Below are 19065 nucleotides of genomic sequence, written 5' to 3' on the forward strand. Positions count from 1 at the left end.
TGGATAAGAGAGTAAATCCTGAGTTCTCATCACAAGGAGATTTTTTTTTTTTTCTTTTTTCTTCTTTCTTTTCTTCTTATTGAATCTGTATGGGAAGATAGAGGTTAGCTGAACCTATTGTGACAAGCATTTCACAATATACGTAAATCAAACCATGTGCTGTAGGTCTTAGACTTACCCAGTGATGTATGTCAATTATTTCTCAATAAAGCTGGGAAAAAAGAATCTAAGAAGTAAAAAAAGAAAAAAAGATGTGATTATAATCTAATGCATAAACATGTCATATACACTAAATAGTTTAAAGTCATTATTTCCACTCTAAACTATTACTTGCAAGTTAAAATATTGTAAGTAAGTGGTAATTTCATGACTATTGACCAATGTAATTCTATGCCATTTTCAAAGTCCACATAATCAGGGAAATTTTTTTGGTAAAAAAGATAGTATAATTTAGAAAAAGTTAATTTTTCCCTTAAAATTATTAAGTGTATTCTAAAATTTTACATTTGATGTAGAAGGAAATAATACAAATGGAAATAATTTCATAGGTTAAAGTGATAGAGAATTCATGTCTAAATTCATGTTTAAATTTTAGTGAATGATTTCTAATCTATTTATTACTGTTTAGTATCTACTCATCTCTTTTTGAGTCCTAAAACTGCAACTCTTTTTATCATCTACTTTTCTATATTTTATGTTAATCTGAGTAAGTGTTAGATAACTTTTTAAAGCTACTTCATAATTTCCCTATAAATTTATCTGTCATGATTATCAGTTGATTTGGTTGATTGACTAAAATAGAAATACTGGAATCAGTTATTGACTTTTAAGTATAAAATGTCCTTTAAATACTTGCTTTCATGGTTAAAGATAACTAATATTCCATTTTATCTTCCTGACCCCTAGTGTCCAGTGTAGCTTATACAGTTTGAGAAATTAAAGCTGCTTTCTTTGTGCATCCAATAAACCAAATATTACATACAGGATTGGTGATCACAGAGTCTGTGTGGGCTTTATACAGGATGCATCTAATTATATATGGTTGTATTTGGTGTAACTTATTTCTAACAACAAACATTGCTTTGCTAAAGATGCAAAAATAAGAAAAATATGGTAGAACTAAAATAAGCATTCAAGTATAAAATTAGGCATAGTTATTTTCTGATAGTATGGTTGAAAGAAAAAGATTTTAGGGAACAACTGGATAATCTTGGTTTCAAATGTAATACAGTGATTAAGGCATGGATTTGACCAAATGAAATATATCTGCAACCTGAAATTGTCCCTCCTGTTTATTACCCATGGCAAATCATAAGAAATCATTAAAATAATTGCATGGTCAAACTTTGCATAGATTTAAAAAATAGTAGATACCCATATATGATCTTCCAGATCAATATAGCTTACTGTAATTTCCAAGATGGGAAGCAAGCTTTGGGAAATAGGTAGAGTTGGGTGACGGGGAGAGCTGCAGGGTAAAATTTTAAATGCTATTACAAAGCTTTTTAATAATGGTGAGGTTCACATGATGTCCTATGTGTAAAAATAATCAGAAAGATGATCTTTCTTCCAAATATGTGTCAAATTTTTAAAGACCTGCACCAAACAAAGAATATTATTATATTTTAGAGCTTGTTCCAATGTTAATAAAATAATCTCGGGAAATAATTCTTTTTCTGGTGTTAAGGAAATATGCCAAATGCTATTTTTACTTTCTGATGATCAAACCACATAACAAGTCAAATCATTAATGTTTAAGTTTTCTAAACCACCACCTGCATACAAATCCATTATTACTTTTATCCCCGTTTTTATAATATTCAGATAATCTTCACAGTGGCTATGAATCAAAGTTGCTATGTACTGCTAATACTAAGTTCTTATCTAACTTTGTTCTAATATGAGGAACTTTTAATTCATATTTGCAAAAAGGAATTTTAATTGAATCAAAACCAATCTGTTTTACAGTGAAGGTAAAAGCTCTAAACATATTAGTGATTCATGCATTAGAGCATTAAAATAATTTAACCAGGTGCAAAATCCAAGCTAATCTAATGTTTACTTTGTTTGGGCCTTAAGTGAAAACATAACAAACACAATTTATTCTTCCAAACTTAAACTGATAAAAGTTAGAAACTAAGTAGATAAAGATAGAATATCATCAATTCAAATCAAGCTTAAACAGTTTGTAATTTTGTGAGGTGTTTTTAGTGGTAAATATGTCGCATGTAGCCTGTATTTATAAGGCACAGAGTTCTAATCATATTATGTATTTGAGAGTGTGGTACATTTAAATCATATGGCTTTCAGATGTATTCCTTTTTTTTTTTTCATTTTGTAAAAATTACAGTGACTAGCTAATAAAACATACTGTTTTTTAAATGTTAGATTTTACCATTTATCTCAAAATTGAAACAAACAAGATAGAGGGCTAAAGAATGCTGTAGGTATCCTAACAAAATAATCAGATGACCATACCCAAAGGGCTTCAAAGTAAATACTACACACACACACACACACACACACACATACAGTTGGCCTGGCTAATAATTCTTCAAGTAACTTTGTGCATTGTCAAATATAATGTTTGTTTTACCCTTCAAGGAACTTATTTCACAAATATGTGTAGTGGTCCTTTAGAGAGAGGCAGCTAATCACTGTATTTGTGTTATTGTTTTTTTGTCACTGTAATTTAAATATAAGGGCTGTTTTATCTTCTGACAGGGATACAGTAAATACAGAAGAAAGCCAGAAAGGAGACAATAAACTGGAAAAATCATAGCCAGTTTGGGGGGGTGTTGAACATGCAAGGAAGATAGGATAGTAGAAGAAATAATTAATACCTGTCTGGAAGTTAGAGCTATAGCCAAGTGCTTTAACTACAACTTCCTCACTCCCCAGCATGGGCTGCCTGCCACAACCCAGAACCATCTGCCTCTTTACATATGGCTCAAATGCTCAGACCTAATTGATTATTACATTTCATCAATAGATTCTTGATTTGTATTTATTTGGTTGAAAAACATGTTTCGTTATTGTAGTAAGAAGTGTCCTATCTCCTTTATATATATTCATATCTCCTTTTTAAAAATAAAATTTATTTTATTTATTGATTTATTTATTTTTGGCTTTAGGAGTAGAATTTAGTGATTATCTTCATATCTTTCTATATCTATGTTTGTGTCTCTGTCTCCATCTATCTATATATTCATTAAGTAAACAAAAGAGAATCAACATAATTTGGTCCCAATGAAAAATTTTGCAAGCTAAACCCGTTTTCCAGTTCTCTAAGATACAATAGTAAGGAATAAAGGACAAATCTGCACTAAATTATGCTCTGAGGGTGATAAAGTTTTCTAACTTCTTACTAGGGGCAAATTTATACAACTATCTTCTTTTTCAATCATAACTTGAATATGTATGTTGAAAGAGATGAGATTTAATTGCAGTATTTTGTTAAAGTTTTTACAAGGACCTACTTACAAATGTAAATTTTGTCCTGTTTATGCTATTTAAGTAATTACCCATCTACATGAAATCTTGGATTGTCAATGTTAGAAGGAAACTTTAGTGTTGCCCCATGGCAGCCTCCTCACTCTACAGATAAAGAAACTGAGGATGAGAGAGGAGACAGGTGGTGACAGATGATAGTACTAATAGTAATGGAAAACACCTCTTGAGAATTATTTCTTTATCTCTCTATTTGCTCAACAGTGTACACACATATATATTCTATGTATAGAAAATACATTTTAAATTTAGAGCCTTCATGGATTTGTCCATATTTGATAGACAAATATTTGAGGATGATAAAATTGATTCTTAAACTTTGCTTCAATTTTTTTCTTAAATTTTTGTGTGTAAAAGTGTCTACACACATATGTATCTTATACATATGGAATATATTTTAAATTTAAAGTCTTCATGGATTTGTCCATATTTGATAAACAAAATATTTGAAGATGATAAAACTGAATGCAAATTGACTAATTTTTCGGTTTTTCTTATATTTTGCTATGGGAAATCAACAGCATATTTTTAAAGTTGCAGAAGATGACTTGATTCTTTGAGGTGTTAGTATACATAAGGTTTTGTACTCTTGTTGCAGTGTCTTATAAATATTTCAGTGAATAGTTTAATGTAGTGTAAAGGAGAAAAGCACTAGCTGTATCAAATGAATGAAAGACCTATAAATATACATAAAATTTTCTTTAAAAGTTTAAGGAGTTCAGGAAAAAAATGTATCTTTCTATAAATGTAATAAAAATTATCCAGGTAGATTTAGGGCATCTGCTGCTGGTTTAGAAGGTTTTATTTTAGGAGATATTGAATTGAAGATTAATCTAGACATTCCCTAAACTTTATAGGTAATCATTATTTGTAACTCTTACATTTATTTGTTCAAACATTTTAATGTTTAAATATTGTTAGATAATTACATATTTTAACATTGACCTTCTTCTACCTTATCTTGAATCTAACCCAATGGAAGTCCTTATTCTTCAGAATCTGACATTAAAAGTAGTGCAAACAATGGTCCCATCCAAGCTTCTCACAAAGCATTCTTTGTTCCATGTGTAGAAATCATGACATTTGGGAAGTAGAGAGAATTTGAGAACATTTAATTGAGTACAAGAGAAATGAGTGAGGCAAACTGACGTGTCTTATTACACAATTAGAGGGAGAATGAGAGAAAGAGAGAGAAACAGGGGGCACCATAGACAAAACTATGTAATCTGATTTACCAAGGCGGTAATCAATTATGTTCTCTGTTGGGCATCCACCTAGCTTGCACAGCTATCCTAAAGCATTATTTTAAGAAGTGCCAAGCAAATATAACGAAAAGGTAATCTTAGATAATCAGAGAAAGATTAGAATCTTTTTTCTTTCAGTCATTTTCAGGACAATAAAAAAATAAATAAACTTTCTAAACAAATGTTTCAGCTCTCAGTACTTAGAATTACTAAGTGCAGAAGGGATTCCCAGGTTCAGTCCTCCATCCCTGTCAGCACTCAGTATTTCCATGCACCTCTTTAAGTCATGCTCAAGGATTATGTTATCAACAATGATCACCAGTGGTGGGAAAGCTGTGCCTGAAAGGGGTGAATAATGGCTAAGACTTCTTGCCGTGCCCATTTTAAAGCAGTGCTTTCATTCATAGCCAAAATCCTAACCAGGACAGGAGGGGCATTATTGTGCCTAGGCTTCAGTTTCATGAAGAGATCTGTTGTTTCTTAGTATTGCTGAGCTACCTCCTTTAGTTTCATGTTGTTTTTTTCTTGTGTCAATAAAAACATCTCATGCCCACTTTTTTGGTGTGCTGTTTCTACTGGGCTGGCCATCTAGCAGCTGCCTGGAGGTCTTACTATTCTCTACTTTTAAAAGAAAATGAGATTTATGAGGTAGTGTTGCAAAACAAGTCCCACCAATCACTCTTTTGAGGAAACTCAAGCTCATGATGAGAGTCATAGAAAGCTTTTTTCCGTTTTTTAAATGTCTGCCCATTTTTTGCATGCATAAGCTTATAGTCATTCTAGTGTTTTGTTTATTGTTCAAAGAAAGAGTTAACTGAATAAAATAGAGAAGTGATATGATTTTAAGTACATATTATTATCTCTGTATTTAAGGCAGTAGGAGTAATTCCATCAAGTAGTGTAAATGTGAAGCAATCCTGCTTAGGAAGTATATCACAAAAGACACAGGTAGGCAGAGTAAACAGGAATTAAGACAAATACTGTTTGTCCAAAGTTGCTACTAGCCATCTATATTACCACATTGCAATTGCTTGATAACATGGAGATTGAAGACCAGATAATTCTTACTAAAATTGTTTTGTAAACTCCAGAATTCCTTTATACCTTATATACCTTTATATCTTAGTTGTAACTAAGAAATTTCTTTATGCTATTAATTGAGAAGCATTGTTATGCTAATTATTCACTAAGAAAGCAACTCTGCACTATATCTTCTATATCCAGTTATATCACACATTCAAATAACAATGAACAAAGTGCTGAAGAATTTTATATATATATATATATATATGCAATAAAATGATAGTATTTACTGAGTGCTTATCCTATTTCCAGTACTATTCTACTGCTATAGGAGATATAAAATTAAAATGACATACTTGCTTCCTTTAAAGAGTCTATTATCCCAATAGGTGAATTTGGCTTTAAAAGATGACAGGAATTATATTAAATAGAGGAGAATGGAGAGAGCATTTTGGGTGGAGATTAAAATAAACATGGTATATTCCTTCTTGTCAAAGACCTTATCATCCAATAGGTAAATTATGATTTAAAATATAAACAGGATATTAATTAATGTACTGGAATAAGGAATATTTTGGCTGTAAAGAACAGCATTAGGAAAAGTATGGGAATGTTACTATGAATATCATGTATGAGATATTTATTGGTTTATTTGCATAAATTATGATTTGGGGGTCACAGTAGGTAACATGATGAGATGACTCAGCTTTCTAAAGCCTTGAAAATTGGGCAGAAGAGGTTGTAGTTTATCAGAAAGAAATGCTGTTTTCTTGTAGGTATTTGATGAAGGAATAAACAGCATTACAGTATGGGAAGATTTGCCTAATAGTTATATGTAGGATGGACAAAAGAGATGGGGTTGGGAGAATCAAAAGGCAAAGAAACCTGTTGAGTTAGAGGTAAACAAAGACTAAGCTAAAATTATAATAATAGGAGATTATAAAATGTGAATTTAAAGACAAATCCAATAATTATTTTGAAGAAAAAATATAATAAACCTTGGTGATATACTGGATACAGACATTGAAGGAGAGGGAAGACAGATGACTTCAAGAATTCTCATCTCAGTTGTCAGAAAATGCCTAGATTATCTGCAAAATTGATCATGCTTTGACATGGGGTCAACTTAGTATGGGGTGGATGACCAGTTTGCTTTTGGTCATGCTGAGCTTGAGGTTTGGCTGTACAACCAGGTGGAAATCTCTTGTAGAGAGCTGGAAATATAGGATGGGGGCACTGGTGAGATTCGGGTGAAATTCAGATACATAAATGTTCAAGTTAATTAAATGTCAGCAGGGACTATACTAAAAAAAGAGCACAGAACTAGTTTTACAGGATATGAATAATGATAACAGCATGAAGAATCTATTGATACCATAGTTCTTACAGTATTGGCATTACTTTGATTTGGAGTGTGAAGTCATGTTATTTCTCTCAATTAAATTTTTTCAATGGTCACTCTATTTGGACATCTTTTGATACAGTGCTAACTAGCTAATATGTTGCATTAGAGTTTATCTACTCTTATTAAATGGGGTCATGAGTGTATGATAGATTATTCTTAAGCTTTGAACTATGTTTAAGTGAGCTAAATATATTTATGTTCAATTGTGTTTTTTAAAAAAATTATCTTTCTAAATTGCAAACTCGTGTATTCCTAGTTTATATAACAATTTTTCCAAATGTTTTGTTCCTTTCATTTCTTTCTTAACCACAGTTTAACTTCATCCACCTTCAAAACCTCACCACATTATTTTTACATTATGAAGCCTTTTACGTTTGAACATAGAAAACACAATACAACCTTAACTAATATCCTGCTCATTAATGATTTGGAAGGTAACTAAAATTAACTATAGGGAAGTCTTTTTCTTAGAAACAAGTTCTCAAAGTACTTAATATATGCTCGATTAAAAAAATTCCAACGTGGGCTGGTGTGACTCATATTCTGATGCACACACAATTACTTTTTAAGGAAAGTGAATTTAACATACTGAACAACTGAAATTATTTTGGGATATATGTTTTTTATTGATAACTAGCAGCATAAAGTACAGAATATCAAATGCCGCAGAATATCAATCATCCTAATTTCTGATAAAAAAAAGTGTTACTTAAATTAGAGAAACTTTATTTGAAATGATCACAATATGAAGTTTCTGGCTAAGGATAATTGTTAGCATTAATTATGCACTGGAAGTGGTCTGCTTGGTAGTATGGATTCAGAAAGTAAAAAGCAATCAAACGAAGAAAAACTGAAAGGTAAATGATACTTGCTGAATATAAATAGATCATGCCCATAAAGCAATTGGTCAGAGTCAGATTTTATATATTGGTGGAACATGCTGCTGAAGACAGTACTGTTTTGTTTGCTATCAAGTAAAAGTAATGGAGGAAATGTCTGCATTTCTTAGACTTTGAGTAACCTCAGAGATAACTGGACAGACTAAGCTTTGCAATGGCAAGGGCATTTTTAGAGAACTTTCTCGTCATGAACCCCTGGTCTTATACAGGTGTTAGGAAGAGAGCTGAACAGCACCATGTTTGACAGCACCATGTTTTACATGGTGCATTTCCCAAAGTCATGTGGTACTATCTTTGATTATTATTTTTAATAGGCATATAAAAATCTTTTAAGGTTACTTCTTGATATTTCCTTTTCTGAAAGCAAAGATAATTAAAAATGAACAGTTTTGAAAAATAAGCATTCTACCTGAGAAGGTTTTATTTTCTTTTCCCAATATGTTGAGTTAAACTCCTTTAACTTGATTTATTTCATCTCGAAGATACTGTGATGGTTCACAAAAATTGCTGAGACTCTTGCTTTTTAGCCTCTTTTCATGGATTCAAAGAGATAACTTTTCCTGATAGTGTAAGAGAAGCAATATTATATTCCATGTACAAAATAGTTAGAATTGAAGTGGCAATGGCAAAATATAGAGCAAAGATAATAGTGTGAAAATATTTCAGACTTCAGATAAATTTGAACATCCTTTAAGGATTTTATATCTATGCATATATTAAATAATTTTGACATTAGAAGTTTATATTATTAAGCTTGGTATAGTGGTAAATAGAAAAATAACATTAATTTTGTAATATTTCTGAATAGAAATCAGATGGCAGTTAATACATTTTTAACCAAAACATGATCTTTTGTTGAACATTTGTGAATATTTCTTTGTGCTCCAATGACATCAAGTCATGACCAAATCTTAATTTTTGAGTGTTTTCAGTGCTCAAAATTTAATTCTATGGAGCACAGGGTATAAGTGTGCTAAAAACAAAAGTGATAGAAACAAAGAGTCTTTTTTATTCTGCATGAGAATTAAGCAATTCCTCATTGACCAGAGAGCAGGCAAACTAGAAATAAGATTCTTCTATTACTGGGAACTGAATTAGATCATAGAAATTCCCTTTTCTTTCTTTTTCTTTCTTTCTTTCTTTTTCTTTTTTCTTTTTTGTGGCAGATGATAAAGACTGAATGCTGACTAGAATGAGAGTAATAAGAGAGCAGGGACTTGCTTGCAGGACTCCTTCATTGCACACCTGGTTCCAACTTTCTATGCACTTGAGCAGATCCCTGAGTCGTCTGAATCTCACTCAATCTCAGTTTTTAATAATAATAATAATAATATTTCTCTTATCTTGGGCTATTTGTTGCAGCTCAAGATAAGATCATATATAGCTGAACTTGTTTTTATAATTGGCAAGTATGACACAAACATAAGGAAATAGTGTAATTTTTAATTGTATGCCTCATTTTCCATAGGCAATTATTTAAGCTTACCTTACTTGGAGTGCCTCAACTGGTCTTTTCATGCCTTGTTTTAAAATCTTCCTTTAGTAAAAGGCAACCCTGGTTTTTAAAGGCTTGAGAAGTCCCCACTTTATGTCTGCTCCCACAAGTGATGCCATCAAAATGGCATAATTTTAGCAGAACATGCATACTTTATCCTTTCTCTTTCTGGATTTTAATCTACTTTGCTACCCAAGTATGATAGCTCTTATAACTATTTCTCTTCAGGGCATTCCTGAATTAAACTAATAGCACCTTCATCTTCTAGAAGTAGAGTTACCCTTGTGACTCTCAATCCATTTAGATCCAATTTCTAGAAATACTCTTGTATTTACAGCTATGTGCTTTTATGCTGAAGTTAGTTATAACACCCACTCCTATACTCTGCTTCTCAAGTAAATTCTCAACATACCAGTGGCTCCATGCTAACCTATATTAGCACTAACCTGGCCTGATCACTATGCTGACAAACTCTACAGCTCATTTAAGTAATACGAACAATTAAGCATGGCTGAAGTGGAAAGTGACAAAAGAATTCCAGAATTAGATTAGCAATCTGTCACCAAGTACAAAACATACATGTTGCTAAAGCTTAAGTCCTCTAGTCCCCAAACCTATAGGCATTTTATTATGACATTTTTAGACAACTGAAGTAATACAAATATATTAATAATGATGATAATAATGATAATAAAAATCCCATCTCTCAAGGACCTCATAAAACTGTGGGAATATAAAATTGCTACATAAAATATCAATTATAGAGCCCAAAGTAGTAGATCATATATAGAGATTTGAAACAAGCAAGCTTTGGGGAAAAAGTAAACACTGTGGAGTTTTTTGTTGTTGTTATTTTTTGGGGGAGGTTTCCTTTTTTTAATTTTAAATTCAATTAATTAACAATATAGTGTATTATTAGTTTCAGAGGTAGAGTTCAGTGATTCATCAGTTGCATACAACAGCCAGTGCTCATTCCATCACGTGCCCTCCTTCATGCCCACCACCCAGTTACCCCATCCCCCCCCACTATGGAGTTTTAGAAAAGTGTAGGATAGTAGCTAGCTGGGTGAAACAACTGAAGAGAAGATGACTTCTCATTTAGAAACAGCATAAGCAAAGGCATAATGAGACAATTGGCCAGTCTACACAACATTCTTGAAAAGGTTAAAAATACTGAGTCATATCATATAGAATCTGGAAATCCAGAAGCATAGAATGTTAAACCAGTTCAATAGCTAAAAGAAATCGACTGGTTCTAGAGAAGGGAAGTTGCATGGTGCAAACCTAAATATGAAGATAGTTTGCAAGACAAAATGGAAAAAAGGGGGAACCAAGTAGGAATTGATTTTTGAAAACCCATGATTCAGAACTGAGATGAAAATGCACTGGAAGTTGATGGGACAAAGCAAAGAAACATCATCAAACAAAAGTTGATATGGCTTATACATATTTGTATTTAAGGAAGGAGGTTAAGGGGCACCTGGGTGGCTCAGTCATTAAGCGTCTGCCTTCGACTCAGGTCATGATCCCAAGGTCCTGGGATCGAGCCCCGCATTGGGCTCCCTGCTCCACAGGAACCCTGCTTCTCCCTCTCCCACTCCCCCTGCTTGTGTTCCCTCTCTCGCTGTGTCTCTCTCTGTCAAATAAATAAAAAATCTTTAAAAAAAAAAAAGGAGGAGGTTAAAAGAAAGATAAACTTTAAGCCTCAAGAATTCAGAGAAGTGCCATGCTTTTTAGAAATTGAGACATTGGGAAGGAGAGCTAGTATGGGAGAAGTTGTTGGGTTCAATGTTAAAGCCTTTGAAGTATGAGGTAATGATGAGCTGCCTAAGTAGGAATGGAAATACTTTGAGTAAGAATTGATGGCTATAAATTGAGAGGGTTTTGAAATTATCAGCACAGAGGCTAAAGCCATGAGTGTGTTAGGTCATCAGTAATGGAGGAAAGATCTGAGAGTCAAGACTTAGCCAAAAGGGATCTCCCTTTAGTGGGGCATAGGGTAGAGAAGCAGGAGTCCATGTCACAGAAGTTAAAAAGAAGGTATCATAGGGCTGGTGTTTAATAATAATTTTATTAGAACCTGAAAAATAATTAAAAGATGACATTTAAAAATGCAATGAGTTCAAAAACAATATTTTTATAGGGATGGAAGCTCAGGGTTAAGGAGGAATTAGGTGTGGAAAAATAGGATTATCATTTTATATGTATGGCCAGAAAATGAAAAAGAAAGAGAGGAGAAGTAGAAGGAGCATCAGAATAATTCAAAATGCTTTATGTGCCAACTAGGTTTAAAATTTTGTGCTAGATATTCTAAGATACACGAGATAAATCAGAAATTGTATTTGGATGTATTCATTTACAATCTAATAGAAGAAGGGAGATATACATGTACTAATTTGCAGTGAAGAAGCCAGGCTACAATAAGTATGACTTGAAGCTCTTAGTGCTATAGACATGAAGAAAGAAAGAGTAACCTAAGTCATTCAAATACTGGTTAGGCTTCTTTAACAAAGATAGCCACAAAACAAAACAAAAAACCCAGTGCTTGGAATCAGAAAACATGTCTCTCTCTTACTTCACAGTCCAGAGGAGTACAGTTCAAGGCTGGTGGAACAGCTCTGTCATTCTCAACATAGGGCTTCTAATACATCTCTAGTCATCACCATCTCCTAAAAGATGCATAGGGAAAAGAAAGTCCAGGGCAAATATCCTTATGGAGAATTTTGAGAAACTGTACACATTATTTCTGCTCAAATTCCAGTGGCTCAAATTTAGTTGCATTCAAGGGAAAATAAGAGGTATAGTTTTATTAGCTGGACAGCAATATTCCTGCTAAAACCAGGGAAGGGCAGTGAATCCTAGGGATAATCGCCAGTCTCTACATTAGATGGCCTCCGTGAAAGAATCAGGACAACTACAACTAGATGGTGGTCCGGTTTTGGAATTGAGGGGTGGGTATAGGATTTAAATATCTACGGAGTGGAGATTAGGGAATTATAGGCTGAAGGATAATACGAGCAAAGAGATGGTTAAAAATCAATATAGGACTCTTTTTTTTTTTTTGTAAAGTGGCCAGTAGCCCAAGGGTTAGGAGAAAAAGTAATGGAACATAATCATGGAGTGGTATTTTGGAGCATGGTGTAGAGGATCGTGAATTCCATGCTTAAAAGTGTAGGTATTTTGTATATAGACTGGGCATGATTGAAGATTTGTTTTTAATAGAGATGTGGCATTATGGGAATTTTTCTACATGAAAAGTAACTGGGAAGCAATATGTCAAGATGATAAGTTTAGAATAGAAGTGGGAAGACCAGTTCGGAGACAACTGCTATAGGAAATGAGGACCTGAACTAACCTTAATGCCAGTGGAAATGAACAGGGAAAAGGGAGGCAAGAAATGAAAGGGACATTCTGGAGGCAGACTGATACAATTTGACAAATGTTTGGAGGTCAGGGTTGTGGGGCAAAGGAATGTAAAGAACTGAAGTTGACTCAAAAAGTGTGAAGGCTGAGTGAGCTAAGGGCTATCGACAGGACCACTGCAGTTTTTAACTGAGGGATGCTTCCAGGTGATGCTATTCGACAGAGATGGAAAAGACAGTAAGAGGGCAGGATTAGGAGAAAGATTGCACGTTCACATTGGGCATATTAATATTGAAAAGTCTACTGTCAGACTATTGGGAATTCACATCAGGTCAAGAGAGTGATTAGGGTTAAATATATAGACTTAAGGGGGCTGAAATATATTTTATGAACAGAAAAAATATTACGGGGGCCAATAGAATTTTTAAAATTGAATCTGAAGGAGTTGGAAGGTAGCGACAGATACTGAAACAAGACCTGTTGAAAATAGAGAGGATAGAATTGAGCATGGCAATTACTCTTAGAGGTGAGAGGTAATTTAATTTAGAAAATAATAGAGAATGAAACTAGAATCAGAGCTGTGTTATTTAAATGTGAAGGAGATAAAGCTGACCACAGACTAAGCAGTGCAAGGCCAGTGAGTGAGTGAGGGAGTGAGCATGAATGTGTGTGTGTGTTTCGGGGTGAGGGTGTTGTTTGGGAGTAGGGGTTTAAAGAGGAAAGGAGTGATTTACATTAGGATCCACCATTAGTATATGCTAATGAATCAAATGGAGACTGAGGAAAAGCTTCCTCGGGGTCACCATGAGGAGCAAATTGTAAATTCAAGTTAGACAGCGTTTTTCTTGGCTAGATTTGCATCTTTTGGGGACTTTGTCCATCCTAAGGGAAAAAGCAGAGGAAGGAAGTGGACGATGTGAGAAGTGCACATAATTCAAATTTAATTATTAGTTTATCATAAGTTTTTCCCTCTTTCAAATAAACTATGTGAGACTCCCTCATTGAAGTAGATATTAGTCCGTTGAAATCAGTGCCATCATTTCCAGATTCCTCCTCCCTAACTCCTTTTATTTTCTCATTTCTTCTTTTCCTCTTTCCTTCCTTCCCACCTTCCTTCCTTCTTTCCTTCTCAGAATTAAAAAATGTATATATAAATTTGGGATGGGAGGACAGAATGTTGCATATTTTTATTTCCACTTCTCCAATCCCTGCCACCCCATTGCTCGTCCATCCTTTCATGGCATCCTTTTAAGTACCTATATAAAACTCAGTGGCTCATGGAATTCTATGTGAAACTAGGGATGTCAATCAGTCAAATTATGTGTTCTCACTCTGTTTCTATAATCTGCCATGTGAGAACACTAAACCCACCTTTACAGACCAGCTCTGTGTGTATGCTAACAAACTTGCAGGAGTAGGGAAAGAATGGTTTAATTATTAAGAAATAAAAATAGAAGTATGAGTATATAACTACAGGCAAAGTCACAACATTTAACAATATTCAATAATACCATTGTGTCAAATTATTGAATGATTGCTGTCTGCCAGCACTATTAACTTATGCAGTCCTTACAGCACCTAGAAAAGTTAGGTCTTACCACTGTCTTTCTTTTTCAGATAAGGACACAGTACAGGGAGGTTATGCAATTTGTCAAGGGTGTGGAGCTGGGTGATAACGGCAAGATCACGTTGTCTCTGACGAGCAATGCATTCTTTGGATAGTTAATTAAAATGGGTAATATTTGAAAGAAGATACTATTGTGTGAACATTGATGGCTACCATTCTGATACTTGGAAATACTTTTAAAGATGTATATAATTATTTTCACTAGGGTAAAAGTAATAAGGGAATTTAAATAAAAATAAAATATCTACAACCAAAGCCAGCTCTCCTGTTGCGTCAGACACAACAAATCAGATCAGAACGTTTAATTACTATCCAGTCAACCGTTCTGTTCAGTGTATCAGTTTAACTTGGAGAACCAAACAAAACATTTCTTTGTTTGTCAAGGGTAGGCTATTAAACAGGGCTGTTCTAAAATTGCATTAGAAAGATGAAAATGGTTTGTTTGATCCTCTGAATTTTAATATGTAAAAGATTATTGTGAAGGAAATTGGGCTCTCTGAAGTGACAGATACATTATTCAAATAACTTTGATTGAATGTAAGATTTTTTAACGCTTTCATAAAGGGCATGCATGCTAATTTGGTTTATAAAAGAGTGGCTTTAAAATTTGAGATATTAGGGAAAATATTTTGTTAGTTTAGTAATTAGACGAAGTATTTTTAATTATGGTGGTGATATTTTTGGATAGTACCATTAATTAATAAATATATCTGGATTATAATTAGAATAAATTACTTTATGTGTACAAGTTAGCAGTTCCTCAGTTTGAATTATTTGAGAGACGTTACCAATATTTCTAAAACCGTCTAGAACTAGCCTCAAAAATTAGATTCGATTTTCTTTGTCTTAAAACAGTGATTCAAAATGAAGTAATAGACTTGAAACCAAGTAATAAGTGGAAACCAATCAGCCTCAATATGTATTCCTGCTTCTAACACTGCTTTGATATCATGAATATTTCCATACCCTCTGAAACCTATAATTATGTCAGAGGCATGTATTAGAATGCAGTTCACTCTGATTTGGTTTTCTGTTTAGAGCTGAGTTTGTTAACACAGAAAGATGTAAATTCATAGCACTATTTTCTTAGATATATAATTATTCACTGATTATTTTAAACTCTGTCACTTTGGTAGTTTCTATTATATCATAAAAAAATCTTAAGCTGATTTTATATTGTTTCTTCTGTCTTTAACAATTTTTCCACAGTTTTAAAAATGTTTATTTCATAACTAAGTTTGTTTTCTTCCTTAATGATTTTTTAGACTTTTTATTTTTATTTTGTACTTGAAAAAACCTAAGTCTTAAAGGATAATCTTGGTTTTCTGATATACAGATTTTCCTCTCACAAGTAGTATATAATAAAGAAATGCCATTTATCATCTTAGGACAGGGATCTTTAAAACCTCACACTTGCTGTCGTGCATATGAAATTGTACTATAGAAATGCTTATTTCTGGTTTCTCCTTAATCTTACCTGTCTTTCTGTTTCTTTTGCAGCAAAAATGCTGGATAAAATTTCTTCTCACTGCCATTTAAATATATTCTTTTCTTCTGTCAATTACCACAGGTTTAGTCCCTATGAGTGGTATAACCCACACCCTTGCAATCCTGACTCAGACGTGGTGGAAAATAATTTTACCTTGCTAAATAGTTTCTGGTTTGGAGTTGGAGCTCTCATGCAGCAAGGTATACGATTCAGCCTGCTATTTCCCTTGGGCACCATGTCCCACTCTTTGCTGGGGGTGACAGCTCAAGTCGCTTGCATGGGTGCCTCTGTGCATGTAACCATAATCCAGCTTCTCCATCTACCTAATGCATTTAGGTATTCTCAAATCCCATCCAAGAGAGATTCTGAGAAAATAACTAGCTTTTGCAAATGCACATACAGTATACTCATCTAATTTTTTTTTTCTTAACCCACAGTAGGTACATTATTTCATAGTTAACCAAGCTAACCTGATCCATTTAAAGTACTACTAAGATTACATCTCCTTGAGACAGGAATACAGTGTAATGCTTCTGTTTCCTGACTCATTTTGATGTAAAAAATTATTTTATATCAATTCTTGATGATTAGATGCATTTGTGTTGCATGACTAATAAATCTACTGTGTATAAATTTACAAAATTAAAATATTTAACCATTTAGTTTCCTTTACAAGTAAAATATTAGCTGCATCTGATAGCATATAAGAATATAAAATAATGCATGCTCAGATGTGCATGCAAAAATACTTTCATAATTATTTAAAATTTATAATATTAATGCTAAAAGTAAAAGGCAATACTTCTTAGAAAATGACATAATACATGCAATATGTCTTAAGGGTTTATATATAACTATGAATTCCTTATTTTAGTCTCAGTTCTCCCAAGTGGAATTTATTTTTATTTTTGCTGCTATGTTTTTTTAATTAATCTTTTAATATTTAGATAAAGTTCAATTAAGTGATATTTCAGACCTTCTATTCAAAAGATTCCATTAGCCAGGATCTAAGACTATTTTATGCTTTAAAAATGTAATGTTTTTAAGTTTTAGAATTAGCAAATAAAGCAAAATACCCCAAATTTGAACAAGTGACAATGACTGGATTAGGGAGAAAAATGTACTCCTTCATGAGAGTTACCACACCTATTATCAGAGTTTACCTTAAGATTTAGTTGTGTACTTATTATCCACTTTGAAGAAATTATTTTGGTAATTGCATTACAGATCTGAAGAGGTGAAAATTTATGGTTAAATTATAAAAGGCTGTTTATAAAAAGGTACTTTGTTCTTGCATGTTTAATCTTATGCATAGATCTATTAATTCATTACTGTTGCTTTATAAACTATTTCCTAAGGTGAGAATAAATAGCTACATATCAAAAAATTAATTTAACAAATACATGTTGTAAGAAAGGCCTATCAAGTTGAAATAAATTTTTTCTTTTAAAAATATGAGCATCCAGGGCGCCTGGGTAGCTCAGTCAGTTAGGCATCTGACTCTTGATTTCCACTCAGGTCATGATCTCAGGATGGTGAGATCCAGCCCTGTGTGGGTTCTGCGCTCAGTAGGAAGTCTTCTTCTCTCCCTCTCCTGCCCCTTCCCCTACTTGCGCGTCTGTGCACGCTCTCTCTTTCTCAAATAAATAGATAAATCTTTAAAAAAATTTAAAAAATAAAAATATGAGCATCCATATATATAGCTTTATAAATATTTTAAACCTAAAACTTGAGAAATCAGAGAACTCTTACATGAACTAATCTAAGTTTGTGGCATCTATTTCTAAATAAAATGAATAGTCAACAGTTATATTTTCCCTTTCCTACATTTTGGGTCCAATGTTTTTTTTTTCCTTAGACTTACTCAACACTTGGAAGACAATACTGGAGTTCTTAGGAAATATTAGAAGTGAATAAAAGCCTGTCATAGGAGACAGACATCTCTTACAAGCAGTATTGGGCAATACGGTTCACCCAGGCAAACTGCTAGTTACGTGCTGATAACTAACTTTAACAGTCTGCAGTAAATTATCCTGATAATAAGACCCAAACATAACAAAGATTTTTCAAAATTATGTTTGCTACTACTTTAAAAAATAAAATTCTTTTTTTCATTTCTATTTTCTAAAATATTTGGAGGATTTTGAGATTTGTTTACTGATAAGATTACCTTGATATCTATACAATCTATCAGTTAGAAATAAGACAATATTTGATATCTCTGAAATTGATGACAAGTGATCCAAGGAATGAAAAATTCAAATATACATTTGCTTTGCCACATAACTACTTCACTGCTGGTGGATACATGAAAGAGGAACCCATACTAAACTGGCTGATGCCCAGCTCCCCAGGAATTAGTGGGATATAGTGCTGGACATGACGTTACCTTGAGTACATGACAGTCAGCCCCTAACCAGGCTCTGATTCACAAGCCTAGGAGGTACTTGCTTTAAGTCCTTGGGTAAGATATGAACTTGTGGTAATTGGGCCATTTTTGTCGAATGTCTCCACTGTTCTTTTCTTTCCCAGTCTTGGTTGACTTATTGGTGGTGGTGTTTAAAAAAAAAAAAAAAAAAAAAGTAGAACGGGCAGCCAAAGCTGCCGCTGATCATCTTGGGAGTATTTTAGTATTACAGTGTTCGAGTGTGTCTGACAGGGCCTAGGAGCAACTACATCAGAAAGGTACTTTTCTGTTTTGTTTTGTTTTTTGTTTTATTTTCCTCACAGAGTGGTAGGCAGAGTCTGGAGCTGGAGTTGGCTGTCATGTCCAAGTCTGTCTGCTTTTTAAAATTTTGTTTGTTTGTTTGAAATTACAGGAGTAAGATGAACTGCAGTGTAAGGTGGGCTGTTTTGATATATTTCAGTTCTCTTCACATTCAGTTAACATTGAAGAGATACCACTTCTCTTCAATGTTAACATGAATGATTGTAGTTTTCTTTCCGTCTAAAGATGTGTTAACGTTATTGCATCAGTGATTATGTTAAAGACATGACTATAAAACAAATC

The 19065-nt window shown here is 33.3% G+C and overlaps 1 protein-coding gene across 6 annotated transcripts in view; it reads left to right on the forward strand.

Moving 5' to 3' along the window:
- The window catches only part of GRIK2 (glutamate ionotropic receptor kainate type subunit 2), a 668588-nt gene that overhangs the window by 515586 nt on the left and 133937 nt on the right, over positions 1-19065 (forward strand). For all 6 annotated transcript variants that reach the window (XM_064597923.1, XM_064597922.1, XM_064597921.1 and 3 more), the window contains exon 13: positions 16137-16255. In XM_064597923.1, the coding sequence (XP_064453993.1) occupies positions 16137-16255 (119 nt within the window). The remainder of the gene's footprint in view (positions 1-16136; positions 16256-19065) is intronic.

This window comes from Mirounga angustirostris, unplaced genomic scaffold (assembly GCF_029215605.1).
Source record: "Mirounga angustirostris isolate CCGP_5_RB_7025 unplaced genomic scaffold, mMirAng1.0.hap1 SCAF_8, whole genome shotgun sequence".
NCBI classification, from domain to species: Eukaryota; Metazoa; Chordata; class Mammalia; order Carnivora; family Phocidae; genus Mirounga; species Mirounga angustirostris.